Genomic DNA, 16,517 nt, shown 5'->3' with positions numbered 1-16,517 from the left:
CGAACTCACAAAAATAAGAAGGAAGTAAACAACACATAATGGCAGAGGTGAAAAGAAAACAAAAAATAATAAAATGACCAAAACTAAAAAGTCTCTTTTAAAAATATATATATGTATTTTATTGATTTTTCACAGAGAGGAAGGGGGAAGGATAGAGAGTTAGAAATATCCATGAGAGAGAAACATCGATCAGCTGCCTCCTGCACACTGGGGATGTGCCTGCAACCAAGGTACGTGCCTTTGACCAGAATCGAACCAGGGACCTTCCAGTCCGCAGGCTGACACTGTATCTACTGAGCCAAACCAGTTAGGGCAAAACAAGCCTCTTGAAAATACTAAATACAAACCTCTGATAGGTGTAACTAAGCAAAAACAAAAACAAGAACAAACTGTGTTCAACTGACGATAGACTTCTCTTGCTCAGGCTGTCCAACTTATGGTTTCAAGATGGCTGTTTCTCATCTGAGGAAAGGGGAACGGGAGGGGATGAGTCTATGTAGGAGGTGGAGTCTAAATCTGGGAAAGTTTTGCTTTGAATAATAGTGGTAACGGTAATGGTAAAATGCAGATTTCTACATGCAAGGGCGTCTGGGAAAGTTACCATTTTCCTTGAACACAATGATTAGGAACGCAATTTGAGTCAAGAGAGAAGAATGAATATTGGGTAGGCAAGCAGCAGCTTTTGCCTCAACAACTCTACACGCAATGCATTGGAAAACTTGGGTAAAAAGCACACATTTTCAGAAAAAAAATGTCATATGAATGAATAGAAAACAGTATAAACACTCATACATTAAGTTCCCTTTATACAAGAAAACTTGTTGCACTCGCCTCCAGCACTCATTGCCATGGTGGTGGCCAAACTGGTGGGGGGGGGGGGCCGCAGTTTGAATGGAGTCGTGAGATCTGGTGGCTCTTCTCTCCCAGCTTCTTCTTACTTACATCCTTTTGGTTGCAATGAGACAGATTTCTGGCCACGAATTAACAGTTCTTTTAAGAAAATATCTTACTTTCTAAAGGCTTTTTTAGTCCCTGTCCAAGACAATGCTAAGCAAAATGTAGCTGTTACCCCACACTAGCTCTGGCGCCCTGTGGAAGGAAAGATTTCTTCAAATGTGCAAGCAGTCTGAGCCCCTGAGTTGGTTTGGCTCAGGAGTCCCAGGGACAGGCCCAGCCAGGTGTGCTTGCTGCTCACCGCTGGGCTCAGAGGCGAGGCGGGCAGCTGTTGTGAAGGGCGTGAGATCTTTCTAACGACGTTTCTTAGAAATGGCGGGCCCCTGGCGGCATCCATGCACAGCTCTCTGCCCTCAGTGACCGCAGGCTCAGCGTCTCTCTGACCTCAGTTACCGCTCTCTGAGGGCAAGCTTCAGACTATCCTCCAGCGGAAACCTAGAAAGCCAGTCACACCACCTTTCAGCAAGAGCATGTGTTTGATTCCTTCCTTTCTGGAAATATACTCTTTCTTTCTTTTTTTTTTTTTTCCCTGGGAAAAGGACACCCAGATTTTGATGTAACTTGCCAAGAAAAATAGAAGGACTGTTTGTTGACACCATCTGCTTCTGGAGAAAAGGGAGACAAGATGAGCTGCTCTGGGCTGGGCCAGCTGTGGGTTGTTGGAAACCTTACCAGCAGAGAGGTGTGGACAAGGAACCCGGAGGGCTGGTCAACCTTGAAGCTCTGAAAGGTCAGAGCCAACCACTCCCTGTCTAATTGAGACAATGATAACTGAGGCAAGCTCCACCTTTTAGTCTTCTGTAAATCCTTGCTGATTGACTGTTACTGGCTGTGGGTGGATCCCAAATCTTAATATAAGGGATTGCAAGGCCAGAGTGAGGAGGAGTCCTCCCCCTAGGGTTGGGCTCTCGCCTGGCCCCCAATATCACCAAATTAATACTTTTCTAGTCTCTTTCATTTGTGTGTGGCCTCCTCCAGAATCTGAACTCTGAACCTGAACCCTGAACCACGTGGGACGTGAAAGGGGTTCCCACAGTTGGTACCTGTGTTTATTAGAAGCCAAGTCCAGCTGAAACCGGTTTGGCTCAGTGGATAGAGCGTCAGTCTTGGGGACTGAAAGGTCCTGGGTTCGATTCTGGTCAAGGGCATGTACCTTGGTTGTGGGCACATCCCCAGTAGGGGGTGTGCAAGAGGCAGCTGATCAATGTTCTTTCTCATCGATGTTTCTAACTCTCTATCCCTCTCTCTTTCTCTCTGTAAAAAATCAATAAAATATATATATTTAAAAAGGGTGGTATCTTTAAAAACGAAACAAAAAACAAAAAAGAAAAGAAAAGAAGCCAAGTGCAATGCAGGTCCCTGCCGCTGTCCCCTTTCCCCGGGCCCCTCTCCTCTCTCTCACACAAAGCCGGCCCAGCCATTGGCACCCGATCCTTGGGTTTTTCTGTAAGCTCCAGGCTCTGAGAGCTCCAGAGCTTTGGGAAGGGGGCCAGACCCGGTTTGCCCAAGGATGCACTGGGGAGTTTTCCCAACGTGTTTGGTGCCTCCTGGTGGAAAGTTGCTGAACTGCAGGTGGAGCCTCTTCCTCCTTCCCTCCCTTCACCTAGCCCTAACCATTTACTAAAGGCCCTACCAAATATCGGATGTTTGGGCTTCAGTTTATGACTTTGGAGGGGACACCATTCAGTCCGTAGCTCCTATGTTACCTTGTCCTTAGATCCTCATAGGCTTCTGAGGTGCAGTCCCTTCCTCCCTGGGCAGTCGCAATGGTCTGTCCAAGGCAGACATCCCAGCAGCCCCGGAAGCTCCCTAACTCAGACCAGTTGTTCACAACGCAGCTGGCAAAAGAGAGTCAAACAGCTTCAGTGCCTCTTCCCTGGCCGTGCCACCTTCCCTTACCGGAAGCAGCATGAAGTTTGGATGAAGGCCATGGGATTTGCAGAGGCCACATCTGGGTTCAAACCATGCTCGGCCCTCTGATAGTCATGATCCTGAGCAACTAAGCCAGTTAATCTCCTGCACTTCCATTTCCCCTGCTGTAAAATGAGCACCACAAGCAGTACTGTATGCAGATGTTCGGCACAGAGAGGGTGGGCAGAGTCAACCTGGGTGAGTTCCTTCCCTTTAGGGTGTCCACAATCTGATTCCAACCCATGTCCCCAGCCTATTTCCCACCACTCCACCTGTGAAATCCACAAGCCAACTCAATGAGTCATCCCCGCCTTGCCCCTGCCTCTGATTGTCGCTAGCTCTCCTGCGCGGAATAGCCACTAGTCGGAATCGTTATTAACACAGAGATGGAGAGGACTGGCTCAGACAGACCTGGCTTTGAATTGTAACCTTTCTGAACCTCGGTGACTTCACGTGTGAAGAGCTGATGCTCTGACTCATGAGATAAGCTGTGTCACGTACTCAGCAGGGTGTGGGAGCCTAGGTCTGTCACTGACGGCTGAGGTGCCAAGGAAAATCCCAATGTAGGTGTTTTCCAGAGACTCTTCGGGGAGTATTAACTCTGTAAGATCGTGGTCGGTGTGAGCGGAAGAGGCTGTGGTACTGGATATAAAAGGGGAATTACAGGTCCAACAGAGCTAACAAGTTTGTTGACCACAGGACTTTTCCAAGTCTTTGATTGCTAATGTTTATTGTAATTTTCTCAGAAGTGACAATAATTTACGCCATTTTCCAAACCGGTTAGCTACAAAATCCTTTTTTTAAAATTCTTTATTGTTTAAAGTATTATATATGTCTTCTTTTCCCCCCCAATTGACCTCTCCCTGGCCACAGAATCCTTTTTCAAACAAATATATCTTTGATTTCAGAGAGGAAGGGAGAGGGAGAGAAAGATAGAAATGTCAATGGTGACAGAGAATCATTTGATTGGTTGCTTCCTGCATGATCAGGGATTGGTTCTGCAACCTGGACATGTGCCCTGACTCGGAATCAAACTGTGACTTCCTGGTTCATAGGTTGACGCTCAACTACTAAGCCACTGTGGCCAGGCTAGAATTCTTTTTTAATTGCCCCCACCCCACCCCACTAGGATTAAGTGTTGTACAAAAGTCATTTGGAAAAGAATAGTTTAAGTAAACCTGAGAATAAAAGTTAATAGCTCATTCAATATTTGCTTTCCTTTTAGCTGGAACCAACTTCTGTTAGAACTTGACATTTCTGATAGCCCTGAGGCTGGGAGCCAAATATTTATTTAGTTTTTATTTTATGAAGTTTAACCGACCTACCGGCTAGTCAACAGAGTTTGAAAAAGTCACAGCTGGAAGTCGAAATCTTCAAGTCCCAGTTCTTTCTTCAACGTGCAAACTTGCTCTTCATCATCTCCATGGGGCGTCTCTGTACATCCCAGCCCTCAGACCTCATGAAGCGCTCACTGTTTGAACTTCTCACGTGACATTTAGCTTGTCCTGTTCGTCCTGTCTTGTTGTTTGTGCACATGATTTTGGTTATTCATGATGGGCCTCTCAGACCACACCTGTGTTTGTGCGGATGAGGTGACACTGAAAACCCATTGTCCAAGCCAGAAAGATCAACCACATGTTAGAAATATGAGACTGTGAGCCACATAATATAATATCCCGGAGGAGAAAGGACTGAAAATTGAGTCACAGGCCAATGATTCAATGAATCAGGCTTATCTAATGGAGCCTCACTGACAGCCATGGACTCCAAAGCCCGGTGAGTCTCCCTGGTTGGTAACACTCCATCTATTGTTGCATCAGCGTGCTGCCCGCGCAATGCATTCTGACTCCACAGGGAGAGGACGTGGCACTTCACACACCGCCCCCTCTGCATCTCTTCTTTCAGGCGGTTCTGACCTGTGTTCTGTGGTTATAATGAAATTATAATCACGAGTGTAGAGCTTTCCGGAATCCTGTGAATGGCTCTAATGAATGATGGAACCTGAGTGGGGAGTGGGCCCCTTCCAACCTGTAGCCAGTCAGTCAGAAGTGAGGGTGTCTGAATTGAGGGCAATGGTGCTCACTGGAAAATACTCCACCTCCCATACGCCTTTGCAGTTCAGGGTGGCCACGTGAGCAGACGGATGCTGTGAATTTCTGGGAAGGTTTTGTTTTCCTGATGTAGGCATTCAATCCTGTGGCGCCCTTCGCCCTCTCCTCCCTGCCCGGAGCATGGATGAGAGGCTCGCAGGTGCAGTGGCCACTGGGCTGAGTGAACAATGTGGGAGGGAGGCCTGTAAGCTGAGGATGAAGCAGAGATGAAAAGATTTGGGTCCCCGGTGACATCGCAAATCGGCTGTACTAGCTCTGGACTGCCTAACCCTAGACTTCTTCTGTAAGACAAATGAATTCCTAATTACTTAAGGTAGAAGTTATTTTTTTGTTGGTTATTTGAACCTTTAGGAAGACTTTTAAAAGAACGAAGTTGCTAGAACCAAGACTAATCCATTGGACATTCTGGGTATGTCCCCTTCCCCAGCTATGAGACATTTTCTGCGTTTGAGGCCCCTTCTAAATCCAATATCTTATCCAGTGCTCGGCAAACTCATTAGACAACGGAGCCAAATATCAACAGGACAACAATTGAAATTTCTTTTGAGAGCCAAATTTTTTTAAACTTAAACTTCTTCTAACGCCACTTCTTCAAAATAGACTCGCCCAGGCCGTGGTATTTTGTGGAAGAACCGCACTCAAGGGGCCAAAGAGCCTCCTGTGGCTTGGGAGCCGCAGTTTGCGGACAAACTGTCCTATACTTACCTGATTATAAGAGAAGAATTGGGCTCTGGGGCTGGCCCCTGGAATAGAGGGCCGTTTTCTAGGACGGGGAAGGGTTTGTAAAAGCACCTCACTAAGTGCTTAGGCACAGGTGCCAGTGGACTACCTGTGGCATCTGAACCCCGCAGAGGCCGCCGCGCACTAATCAAAGCGGGGGGAGGGAGGGGAGTGTGTAAAACGCGAGTCCAAAGGCATTGCCTTTGCTCTGACATAAGAATGGAAGGCAGTTCTAAGGGTTCCATCCCTGGAGACGCTCACATTTGAGAGTAAGAATGGACACCTGTGAACTCCCACCCCCTCTCCCCGGGACATATTACATTTCCATCATCTTCTCTCATTGGAAACTTAGGAACCTGAGTCTGAGCGTGGGCATCTGTGCATCAGTGGGGGAGGGAGGAGAGTTCTGTTTTCATTACAATTCTCACCTGCCCCAGCATGGCTTTCAGAGGCTCAGGCGCGTGCCCTTTAGGGCTGCAGGAATGCCCAGGACATATCGCAGCCAGCTGCTCCCTCTGCTGCCGGAACCCTGCAGGCCCCATGGTCCCCCTGGCACTGCCGGTTTGATCCCGCCACGGCCGGAGTCAGCAGCACCAGATCCGAACTAGTAAAGCTCTGGCAAACCTCACAGGCCAAAAGGCAGTGACCACAGAGGGAACGTGGTTTTTGAGCCAATGTTTTTTTGCTCCATGACCGTTTACAAAACCGAACTGCCATCAGACAAGGAGGGGAACCCGTGGGGCTCCCGCATCGACGTGCTTTCTCTCCCCCGAGGCCCGAGGAGCCCCCGGCAGGCCTCGGGGGCTCTGTCCTCAGCAGGCTGAGCTCCGTCCAGTCCTTTGGCTCCTTCCCAGACTGGCCTTCACCAGCCAGTCCCGTTCGGTCCCCTGCTCGGAGTCGCTCGTGTCACTCGCCTCCACCAACAGCAGCTTGGAGTAGCTGACCTTCTGCTCCTCGGGCAGTCTGGGCTGGACGGACAGGAAGAGGGCCAGCCAGAGCCCCAGGACCACGCAGCTGGCCTGGAAGAGCACAGCCAGGCCGAAGCGCCTCACCACGAAGCCCCCCACGAAGCTGCCCAGGCTGGCCCCGCCCCCGTAGAAGTGGCCTTGGAACATGGCCCTCAGAGGCCTCTCCGTGCCGGGGGTGGCCAGGTCCTCTAAGGAAGCGCCCACGGCCCACCACAGGGCCCCGTGGCTGAGGGCGCTCAGGACCTGCGCGGGGAGGACGGCCCACCAGCTCCAGAGGAAGGAGTAGTACAGCAGCTGCCCCGCCAGGCAGCCCAGCCCCAGCCCGATGGCCCCCAGCCTGGACAGTTTCCTAAGCAGCCCGGCTCTGAACGGGTGCAGCAGAACCTCCCCCAGCAAGCCCAGGGCCACGGAGGCACCCATCACCAGCTCGCTGCTGCCGTGGTCCTGCATGTGCCAGAACAGAAAGTTCTGGACGGTGCTGGTGACGGCTCCTACCAGGAAGACGGTGATGGCCAGGAGGATGAGGCGGGGGTCGCCCTCCACCAGAGACAGCGCTTTGCTGGTTTTGTAGCTGGGCTCCCAGCGCCTGCCGACGGGGACGGGGAACACGGAGCTCACGGGCAAGGCCAGGACGCTGAGCAGCGCGTAGCCGTAGAAGGACACCGCGCCCCGGGGGGCGCCGGTCTTCGGGGAGCAGCCCAGCTGCTCCACCAGGGCCGCCGCGCCGCACACACCCACCGCCGTGCCCAGCAGCTTCCAGACCCAAAGGTTTCGGTGCCGGTCCGTGGCGTCCACAAAGTCCAGGTACTCGAAGAGGCTGTCGTCCGCCACCTGCTCCAGAGGGGCCGCCAGCAGCTCCCAGAACACCAAGGACACCAGGCAGGGGATGAAAGTCCGCCGCAGCCCTTCCAGGGACAGGCCCAGGGTCCCCGAGTCCCCCTTGGTGGAGGACTCATTGGCTGGGCCCCCAGCGAGCAGAGGGAGGGCGGTGCTGACCCCTTGGAAGGCACCTTCCCAGGGAGAAGCTTCCCTCTCTGCCGGAACAGGATGCAGGGCTCCGGGTGTGGTCCAGGCTCCTTCCCCGGAGGAGCCCGCAGACTTTCCCGGCAGGCGGCTGGAAGGCGCTGGGACACTTGCCTTTGCGGGTCCTTTGCTGAAGCCGGAGGCGTGGCCGATGCCAGCACTCCTCTGGGCTAGGCGGCTGGAGCTGGAGCCCGGCTCCTGGGCCAAGGTCAAGTTCACGGCCAGCGCCGCCTCCACTGGCGGGGTTGCGGGGGTCTCGCCGGCGCCCGCGTGGCAGGAGCGGAGCCCCGGGCCTCGGTCCAGCGGCGGCACCAGCAGCACCAGCAGGCTGGCTCCCGCCGAGCCCAGCAGCGAGCCCGCGAGCAGCAGCCGCAGCCTCCGCCTCCGGTGGCTCTGGGCCAGGAGGGCGCAGCAGGGCGCCCAGACGGCGGCCGCCAGGTGCTTGCTGCTCATCAGGATGCCCACCCAGGGCGCCGCCAGGCCCAGCTGCCTCAGGTAGAGGGTCAGGAACGGGGCCACGGAGGCGTCCCGGAGCCCACACACCAAGTGGAAGAGCCCGGCCACGCCCAGCGCCCGGCTGACGTCCCACTGCGGGTTGGCGCTCATGGCTGCCCGCCAGGCGCCCTCGGACCCGGGCCGCGGAGGGCGGGGGGCTGCGCGGGGCGGCGCGGCGGGCCGGGGAGGGACGGAGGGAGACTCGCGCCGAGGTGCGTGCGAGCGGACCCCGCCTCCGGCCTCGCTCTGAGCCCCGGTCACCAGGTCAACGGCCGCCCCCGCCCCTACGTCCGGCCCCCGCCCGGAAGTGGCCCCGCCCCGAGGGACGGCGCACCTGGGGGCGGGGCCCGCACACCTGCGGCCGCACCTTTTCGGTCCGGTCCGCCTGGGCGGGACACTGCTGCTTCTCCTCGCCTCCCCCGCCCCTGGCACCTGCCACCTAGGCTTGTGGGCATTGCTGGCTCTCCCCTCCCTCCCCCGCCCTTCTACCTGCTACCTAGGCTGGCGGGCACTACTGCCCCGCACCTGCCTCACTCCTGTCCTCCTGGGCCGGACACTGCAGGCTCTCCCTTCCCTCCCCTGCGACCTGCCACCTAGACTGGCGGGCACTGCTGCCTCTCCCCCGCACCTGCCACGTGTGCAGGTGCTGCGCTCCAAGCTGAGCCCCTGAGACCCCGGCTGTTCCCTTCCGTGTCTCTCAGTCTCTCAGGAGCCTGAGTTTGAACCCTGAACTGCTTCAGGCCAGTGAAACTACCGGGGAGGCGGAGAGTGAATATAGAAGTCAAATTCCCTCCTCCTCTTCAGGATTTACTCAAATGCCAGGACCATCTGTGACTGTCAGGGACGGCTCCAGGCCGCCCTCACTGAGATACCAGCCCCGCCCCTCGCAGACTCTGCACCCTCCGTTCCCTGCTTTACCTTTCTCCCCAGCAGGCACTGCCCAGCACGTGGAGATCCATGGGGCTCTTTATCACTCCTGATCTTGTTTATCGCCCACCTCTGTCCTGTCAGAGCTCCAGAGGCAGCTATTGTTGTCCCCGGGGCTCAGAACAGCTTCATGGGACGTGGGTGCCCCCTGGAAGGGGCATGGCTGGTGACATCGTCCTCTCCAGTCGGGACCACCCCCAGAGAGGGCTTGGCCGCTGAGGGTTGGCTTGGAGTGGCACTCCACACCTCCTCCAGGCATCCATCTACCAGGGGTCCTCAAACTTTTTAAAGTGGGGGCCAGATCACGGTCCCTCAGAGAGCTGGAGGGCCGGACTATATGACTACTAATTCCTACTGTAACACCTCGGCTGCGCTCACTGCCCAAAAAACCTGGCGGGCCGGATCAGACTCCTCTGTGGGCCGCATGTGGCCCTCGGGCCGTAGTTTGAAGACGCCTGATAGACTCTCAAAGGGTTTGTTCTAATCTGCACCTAGGATGTCCCACTCGGGAGTACACGCTCCAGAGGAGGTGAGCTAACATTTACTTAACAAGCCACATCCGGGGACAGGGCTGCTCACAGCACCGAATCTGGTTGCGGGGTGTGTGTGTGTGTGTGTGTGTGTGTGTGTGTGTGTGTGTCTCGGCATGGGGGTGTATGCGTGGCAGGCTTTGGTCTACAACTTGCTTTCATTGCAAGCGGAATGGGATTGGGCTCAAGCCTCGCCTTTCTGTTCTCTGTCTTCCTTTCTTTCCCACCCACGGCTAGTCCTGGGGGCGAGGGAACTGGTTCTGGGCCACTGACTTTCCCTGTGTTACCTTGGCTGTGAGTGTTTGAACTCAAGAGCCAGCCTCTTGCTGTCTCTAGTCGCTGCTTTCTCCAAAACTAGCCTGCATTCCCACCTCTGTGTTGGGAGTCCCTACGTCACCGTGTGGTCCGGAGACACTACCTGGCCCGAGTGGATTCACAGGGTAGTCCTGCCCCCAGTCCCTGTTAAAATATGCACTCCGCCGGTGCTAGAGAAGAGCAGAAACTTTAGTGTGCATTTATAGAATCCGACACTCTCCTCTCAACCGAGACACGCCCGGGAGTGGGTGAGGTGGGCAGAGGGACGGGAGCAGACGTGGGAGGCAGAGGGGGTGTAGTTGCCTTTGTCTACTTCCCATTTCCCCCCAGCACACGGGGCCCTGACCAGAACAGCAGCTGTCACTGTGGTCTTCACGGCCAGCTGGAAGCTGGACTGGGAGAGGCGGGAATTGGAAGGAGCGGGCAGCTGTGCAAGGAGCTGGGCTTGTGTGTGCACAGCTTTGCCCGGGCACCCTTGGGCCTTCGTGTGGCCTCCATCAACCTCACGGCCAGCCTCCTCATGCCCCAGGCACTCGCTGGCTCCCGGCTGGGGCCAGTCCCGGGCAGCCTGGCCTTGCTCTGGCCATTGGGGTGAGTACTTGGACCGGTGGGTAGTGTGTCCTTCCTGGTGAACCTGCAGCTCTCAGACTCAGCGTGTCCACTGCCCCTTCAGGCTCACTGGGCGATGCCGGAGAACGTGTTGATAGGCATGAGCAGGGGCTTGGGCTTGGCTTTGGTCCTTTCCGCCTCCTGCTGCTGGTGGGAACTGAGCCAGAGCGCCTTGGACTTCTGGACCCCCGGCTCTGGGCAGGGGGCAACCTCGAATCTGTGAGTGGAGAGAACCTTGCTCAGAAGACCGACCTCGGGGTCAAATCTGCCAGCGATTTTAAAGGGTATCAAGGAGGGGGCCCCACAGAGGGCGGAGGAAGCATCAGAACAAGAAAGAGCCCCCGGGCTGAAACCAGTTTGGCTCAGTGGATAGAGTGTCGGTCTGTGGACTGGAAGGTCCCAGGTTCGATTCCGGTCAAGGGCATGTACATTGGTTGCGGGCACATTCCTGGTGGGGGATGTGCAGGAGGCAGCTGGTCGATGTTTCTCTCCCATCGATGTTTCTAGCTCTCCCTCTCCCTTCCTCTCTGTAAAAAATCAATAAAATATATTTTAATAAATAAATAAAATTCTAAAAAAAGAGAGAGAAGAAAAAAAAAAAGAGAGAGAAAGAAAGAAAGAAAGAGCCCCTTGGGCTGAGGGCGCACACTGGGAGAGGAGGGCATGCCCGGATGGGTCACTGTGTCTGCCTTCCTTACCCAACCAGGGTCACAGGAACTGGGCACAGCGGCCACAGCAGGGCAACTTGTGTTGCCGGGGGCAGTGCCAGGACCGGGTATTGGATCAGGAGGGCTGCCCCTACAGGTTCATGGGAATCTCAGCTACTCGGGGTGAGACGTTCCTTTGTCCTTCTTCCCGGATTCCAGTCACAGGGCAGCGGCCCAAGTTCACACCCACTGGGAACACGTTCCCGCCGGTCTCAGAATCTGCCTCTGGCGAGGCTGGAGGCGGGAGAGGGCGGGGCTGGCTTCTGCTGGGTTTGCCCGGTGGGGCACGCAGCCTGAGAGGTGGTGGGCCCGGCCTCACCTGACCACATCCCTGAACGTGCGCCGATGGTCCTTGTCCAGCCACAGAGTCAGCAGCCTCTGGTCCTGGCTCTGGACCTGCACGTTGGCCGCACGGAAGGTGTTTGTCACCGCCTGCAACAGAGAGATGGCTCCGGCAGGCGGCCCTGCCAACGTCTCCTCCCTGAACACGGGTCCTGGCTCTCTTCCTGCGAGTGACTCGGCAGTGGCTTCCAGGCTGCTCTGGTCCCCTCGGGGTTTCTGCCCTCCTTCTCCCAGCCCGCCATCCTTAATTCAGAGCCCAGCCAGGGCTGCTCTGGCCAGTGCCTGCCAGGTGATGATGTGGCCTGAGCGCTCCCATACGACAGGCAAGCGATAGGTGGAATTTTCTAAGTCCTGACGCCCCAGTTCCATGTTGGATTACATACAAAATTATTTACCTGGGCTAGAGACAGGGTGTCTAGAAAGAGGCCACCTGCCCCCCAGGACTTAGATCAGGCCTTGTCACTTTGTGTCCTGACATTGTCTGGGGGCCAGATATGGGCAGAAGGAATCCACCCTCTGCACAGGGAACCCGGGCCAAGGGGTTCAGCCTTCAGTGCCCCCAAAGCCCTCCATGGCTTCTCTAGGAAGTACCCAGAGCCAGAGGAAAGCATCTTTCTGACCTCCCACCTCAGGGGGCCTCTCAGAGGAGCTGCCTGGCTGCGGGCGGGACTTCAGAAGGCCTCCCCAGTCACTGGCCCAACCCCCGTGCAGCTTTGGGTGACTCCTCGCCACAGAACGCAGTGCTAGAGTCTGGGCCACTTGTCCAAGTGTTCTCTGCCCTGGCTGCTCGTAAGCATCGTCTTTCAAAACATAAACTTAGAGATTCTGACTTCAATAGTCTGGAGTCCAGCCAGGCATGATTTTGTGTTAGAGAGAGAGAGACAGAGAGACAGATGTATGTGCCCTGACTGGGGACTGAACCTGAAACCCGTTGGTGTACCAGATGATGCTCCAACCAACTGAGCCTCTCATCCAGGGCCAGGCATGAGCATTTTAAAATAAGCTTCCCATCGGAGGCATGGCTGGGCACCACTGAGCTCACCGACCTCTGCACTGTCATAGAGCAGAGGCACCAGCAGCAGCCTGCACGGGGGTTGGGGGATGGGGTGTCAAGCATGTCCTGGCATCACTGCTGCAGTTTGGGGGTGAGGGTAGGCCAGCCAGAAAGCTACGGGCAGAGTGTGCAAGAGTCTCTTGGGAGGAGGGTCAAAGCCCAGACTCTACAGCCGGATGCCCGGGTTCTCATCCGGGCTCTGCCCCGTATTAGCTGTGTGACCTTGCACATATGTCTCAGTCTCTCTGTGCTTTTGTTTCTCATTTAGGAGAAATGAGGTAATAATAGCCGCCACTTGGTAGGCTGGCTGTGGAGATGAAAAGACAGCATATGTGAAGCTCCTGGGACATGACAAGCTGTTTGTTGATGATACTTTTTCAAGAAGGAGCTGGCGTAGATGACGGCCTCCACTGTCGGAGGCGAAGGGAACAAACCCACGGTGGGTTCTATCACTCCCCAGCCTGCCTCCTGCCCCGGCCCCCGCCTTCCATCCCTCTCTAGACCAGGCCCCAGGGGAAGTCCCCGGTCAGCCAGAGGGAAGGCATTCCGGCTCCAGGAACAGAGGGGCTCTCAGTCCTAGCAGGTGGGCTGAGGGGACAAACAAGATGCACCCCAATCTTTCTAAGACAGAGGGGAGCACAAAGGGGGAGGGGCTTTCCCCTGCGATGCAACAGAACCTGCGGCAGCTTAGGTGCCCTGGCCCCCCGCTCATGGCGGGCAGGTGTGGCCCAGGGGCTGGGGGAGAGGCAGTGGACCCTGGTGGAAACGGACCAGACTGCCAACTGGTGATGATGGACACTCAGATGTCATCCAAGACCTTCCAGAAAGACCTGGACACACAGCAGGGAGGCTGGGGACCTGGTGAGCTGGGGGCTGGGGGAAAGCCAAGGGCATTTAGTAGAACATGGGGGATGCCCCACCTGACATGACCTAGCCGGTGAGGTGCCACAGAGAGGAAGGCAGAGGTTTGCAGGGACTGACTGTGGTCACTGCAGGGCTGTGCTGAGTGTCTGCCGGCAGGACCTCGGCCACCATGATCCTGCCCCGAGGATAACCAGAGGCAGTCTTGGGGCCTTCCCCATGTGCCTGAATGCAGGCAGCTGCCTTCGTTTCCCCTTGGGGTCTGTACCCCTAGACACACCAACCGGCCGGCATTGGCCTGTGAGGGCCGCAGGAGTCTTGGCTGTCAATCTACAAATGTGGCCATGGAGGTCAGTGGGAGGACCCGATGCAGGATTTGCAAAGGCTGCCAGTTGTTTCCTGCCTTCTTCACCTCGATGCGCAAATGTTACCATTCTCCACTCATTTCCTAAATCAAACTTCCAATCCAGCCTCAATAGTGTCATTGAAGCCCTTCAACTCACCAAACCGACTGATTGGAAAGCACATTCTTTCTGATAGGAAGACCCATTTCCATAGCAAAGGCTCAGAAAGGCTCACAAGTCCTTCCTCTGACCACCCATCCCCCCACACACCCAGCCCCCTGCCCTTTGAACGCCCCCAGCTCCCGTTCTACCCGGCACTTACAGAGAAGGACCTTCCCGCCAAGTTGGATGACTTGACAACTTCCGTCACGTTAACACTCAGGCATGTGTGGTCTGTCGGGGAGAAACATTTTGGGGGGAAGTGGGCGGGACTTGAAAGGGGAGGAATGAGACGGGGAGGGGGTAGCTGTGAAAGGACCTTCAGGGAAGTAGACCAGTTTGAGATTCTAGGTCCTAAGAAGTCTCCCTCTCCCCACAGGAACCTTCTCCCACATTCTGCTTAGCCCCTTCCTGACCCCACCTTGCTCCTAGCCACATTTCTGTTCCTTCCTGATTATATTATCCATTTCCCTCCCCTGGAGAATCCACAAGGTACTGTATCCTCAGGCACAGCAGCCAACCCAGACCCCTTTTTCCATGCCCTCACACCCCTTTTCCAAGGGGAGGAAGTTCTGTTGAGCTTCCTCGTGTCTCCTGGGAAGGAACCTCACCCAGGATGTATGTGCAACAAAGCACCCCGGAGGGGGAGGAGCGCAGCTCTCCCGGCAGGCTGAGGCCTTCCCTGGGTGCCGGAACGGTGCCTAACGTGTCCAGATCATGGGTGACTGCTCCCAGGCCCCCCTTCTCCCTGCTAAGGAGGGTTCTTTGATGTCTATGCCTGAGGCGGGTCTGGCCTCCGTCCTGACAGGGTTTTGTGATGGAAGACTTGGAGGAGGCATAAGCTAGGGTGGGGGGTGGGCAGTGCGAGTCTTGTGAAGGAGAGAGAAGAAATACAAAGTTAACAAGAGGTTAAGATGATCATTTACTACACATAATGCACATAAGCTAGTATCTTAGCTCCATTTTAGAAGTGAGAAAACGGGTTGAGCGGTCACAAGTAACTTGCCCAGGTCATGCAGCGGTAAGTGACCCTCCGAAGCCTGCCCTTCCAGTCCTAGAATCTGTGCTCTTGACACCTCCTCCCCCACACACCTCACTTCTCGGTTAGAGCTATTGCCCAAGTCACACGCCCCCTTCACGGTGGGCGTTAAGGACCTACAAGTAAAGGCTGTCTCCTGCCCTATACACCAGCCATGTCTGGCTGTGATGGAGCCTCATGTCATCCACAAATTCAAGAACCATTTTATCAGGAAGTGATCAAAGCAACCAATTATTTCTTGAGTGTCCTCTTTGTGACAGACGCCAAGACAATTTAGGAGCGATGATGCCCATAAATAAACACACATGCTTTACAGGACAGACGGGAGAAATAATTTGCTGGAGAGCTAGCAAAGCCACCCAGGAGAAGAGGGAGGGAGCGAGGCATACTCCTCATAGGCTTCCAGGCTGGCTAATGTGTATTTTCAGCCTGTGTTTCTTCTAGAACATTCTAGAGTCATTCATTCTTTTTTTTTAATAGATATATTTTATTGATTTCAGAGAGAGAGAACCATCAATGATGAGAATCATTGATTGACTGCCTCCTGCATGCCCCCTACTGGGGATCAAGCCTAAAACCCAGGCATGTGCCCTTGACCAGAATAGAACCCCAGACCCTTCAGTCCTCAGGCCAACGCTCTTTCCGCTGAGCCAAACCAGCTAGGGCTCATGCATTCTTTTTAAAACAAATTCTTGGGTGTAAAGTAGCATTTCTTTTATTCAGTAAATGTTTCCCGAGGACCTACTATGTGCCAGAACGTGTGCTAGGCACTGGGGGTAGAGCAGTGAGCAAGATACATTTCTGCCTGGTGAACTGTTTGCTCTGGAACAGCCTTCTGCAGGCATCTGTGGCTCCCAGCCTGGACGCCTGGCCTGCTGAGATTTGGAGGTTGCAGAGGAAGTGCGAGGAACAGGGTGAGGAGCACGGGCTCTTGTGTGAGACGTGTGGCCTTGGGCAAGTCATTTCATTTTCTTCAGTTTCCTCTCCAGGAAAGAGTTGCTGATACGAGTAATGCCTATGTCATCGGGCTAATCTGCCTACAGGAATGGATATGCTTGACAGAGAACATAACCTGGCCTCTGAGCAGTGTGTGTGGTGTTTAGAAATCCACATCACCAGCCTTTCCATTATTCCAGAGGCCAGGGCACTCCCAGGAACAGCCCACATTTATAACCTATGCATATAATTATAGGCACATAAACTGGTGTCTTCTATGATCTTAGTTTCAGACTTAATTAGGGAACAATCTTCGTATCAATAGGTATCTGTCATTCTATAATTAGTTAGTAGATACTTTGGATCCGTAGTGCCCTTTGTGACCCGGAGGGTCCCTGCCCGATGGAACAGAATTCAAAAGAAAAATTCCCAAATAGAACCCTGCCCTGCAGCCCGGGCACAGAGGAGGCGCTGCTGCAGGCCTTCATCAGGCCTCAGACGTGCAACCCAGT

General features: G+C 54.7%; 2 protein-coding genes across 2 annotated transcripts in view; both read right to left on the bottom strand.

Moving 5' to 3' along the window:
• Nucleotides 1-6,356: 6,356 nt before the first annotated feature.
• MFSD6L (major facilitator superfamily domain containing 6 like) lies at nt 6,357-8,578 on the bottom strand. Its single transcript, XM_036452208.2, has one exon. It carries the CDS (start codon nt 8,291-8,293, stop codon nt 6,509-6,511), a length of 1,785 nt encoding a protein of 594 aa, XP_036308101.1. The 5' UTR covers nt 8,294-8,578; the 3' UTR covers nt 6,357-6,508.
• Nucleotides 8,579-9,756: 1,178 nt separating this feature from the next.
• Nucleotides 9,757-16,517, bottom strand: part of PIK3R6 (phosphoinositide-3-kinase regulatory subunit 6) — a 42,428-nt gene continuing 35,667 nt past the window's right edge. Inside the window, exons 18-20 of the mRNA XM_036452197.2 lie at nt 14,194-14,264; nt 11,590-11,702; nt 9,757-10,780 (exon numbers count right to left, since the gene is read on the bottom strand). Coding sequence (XP_036308090.1) covers nt 10,630-10,780; nt 11,590-11,702; nt 14,194-14,264 — 335 coding nt within the window. The 3' untranslated portion in view covers nt 9,757-10,629. The remainder of the gene's footprint in view (nt 10,781-11,589; nt 11,703-14,193; nt 14,265-16,517) is intronic.

The sequence above is a fragment of the Pipistrellus kuhlii genome, unplaced genomic scaffold (assembly GCF_014108245.1).
Source record: "Pipistrellus kuhlii isolate mPipKuh1 unplaced genomic scaffold, mPipKuh1.p scaffold_m20_p_23, whole genome shotgun sequence".
Lineage (NCBI taxonomy): Eukaryota > Metazoa > Chordata > Mammalia > Chiroptera > Vespertilionidae > Pipistrellus > Pipistrellus kuhlii.
Note: the sequence above shows the minus strand (reverse complement) of the source record. Positions and strands in the feature narration are given on the sequence as shown.

Excerpts from the sequence above, each read along its gene's own strand:
- MFSD6L (XM_036452208.2), bottom strand. The coding sequence starts at position 8,293 with ATGAGCGCCAACCCGCAGTGGGACGTCAGCCGGGCGCTGGGCGTGGCC.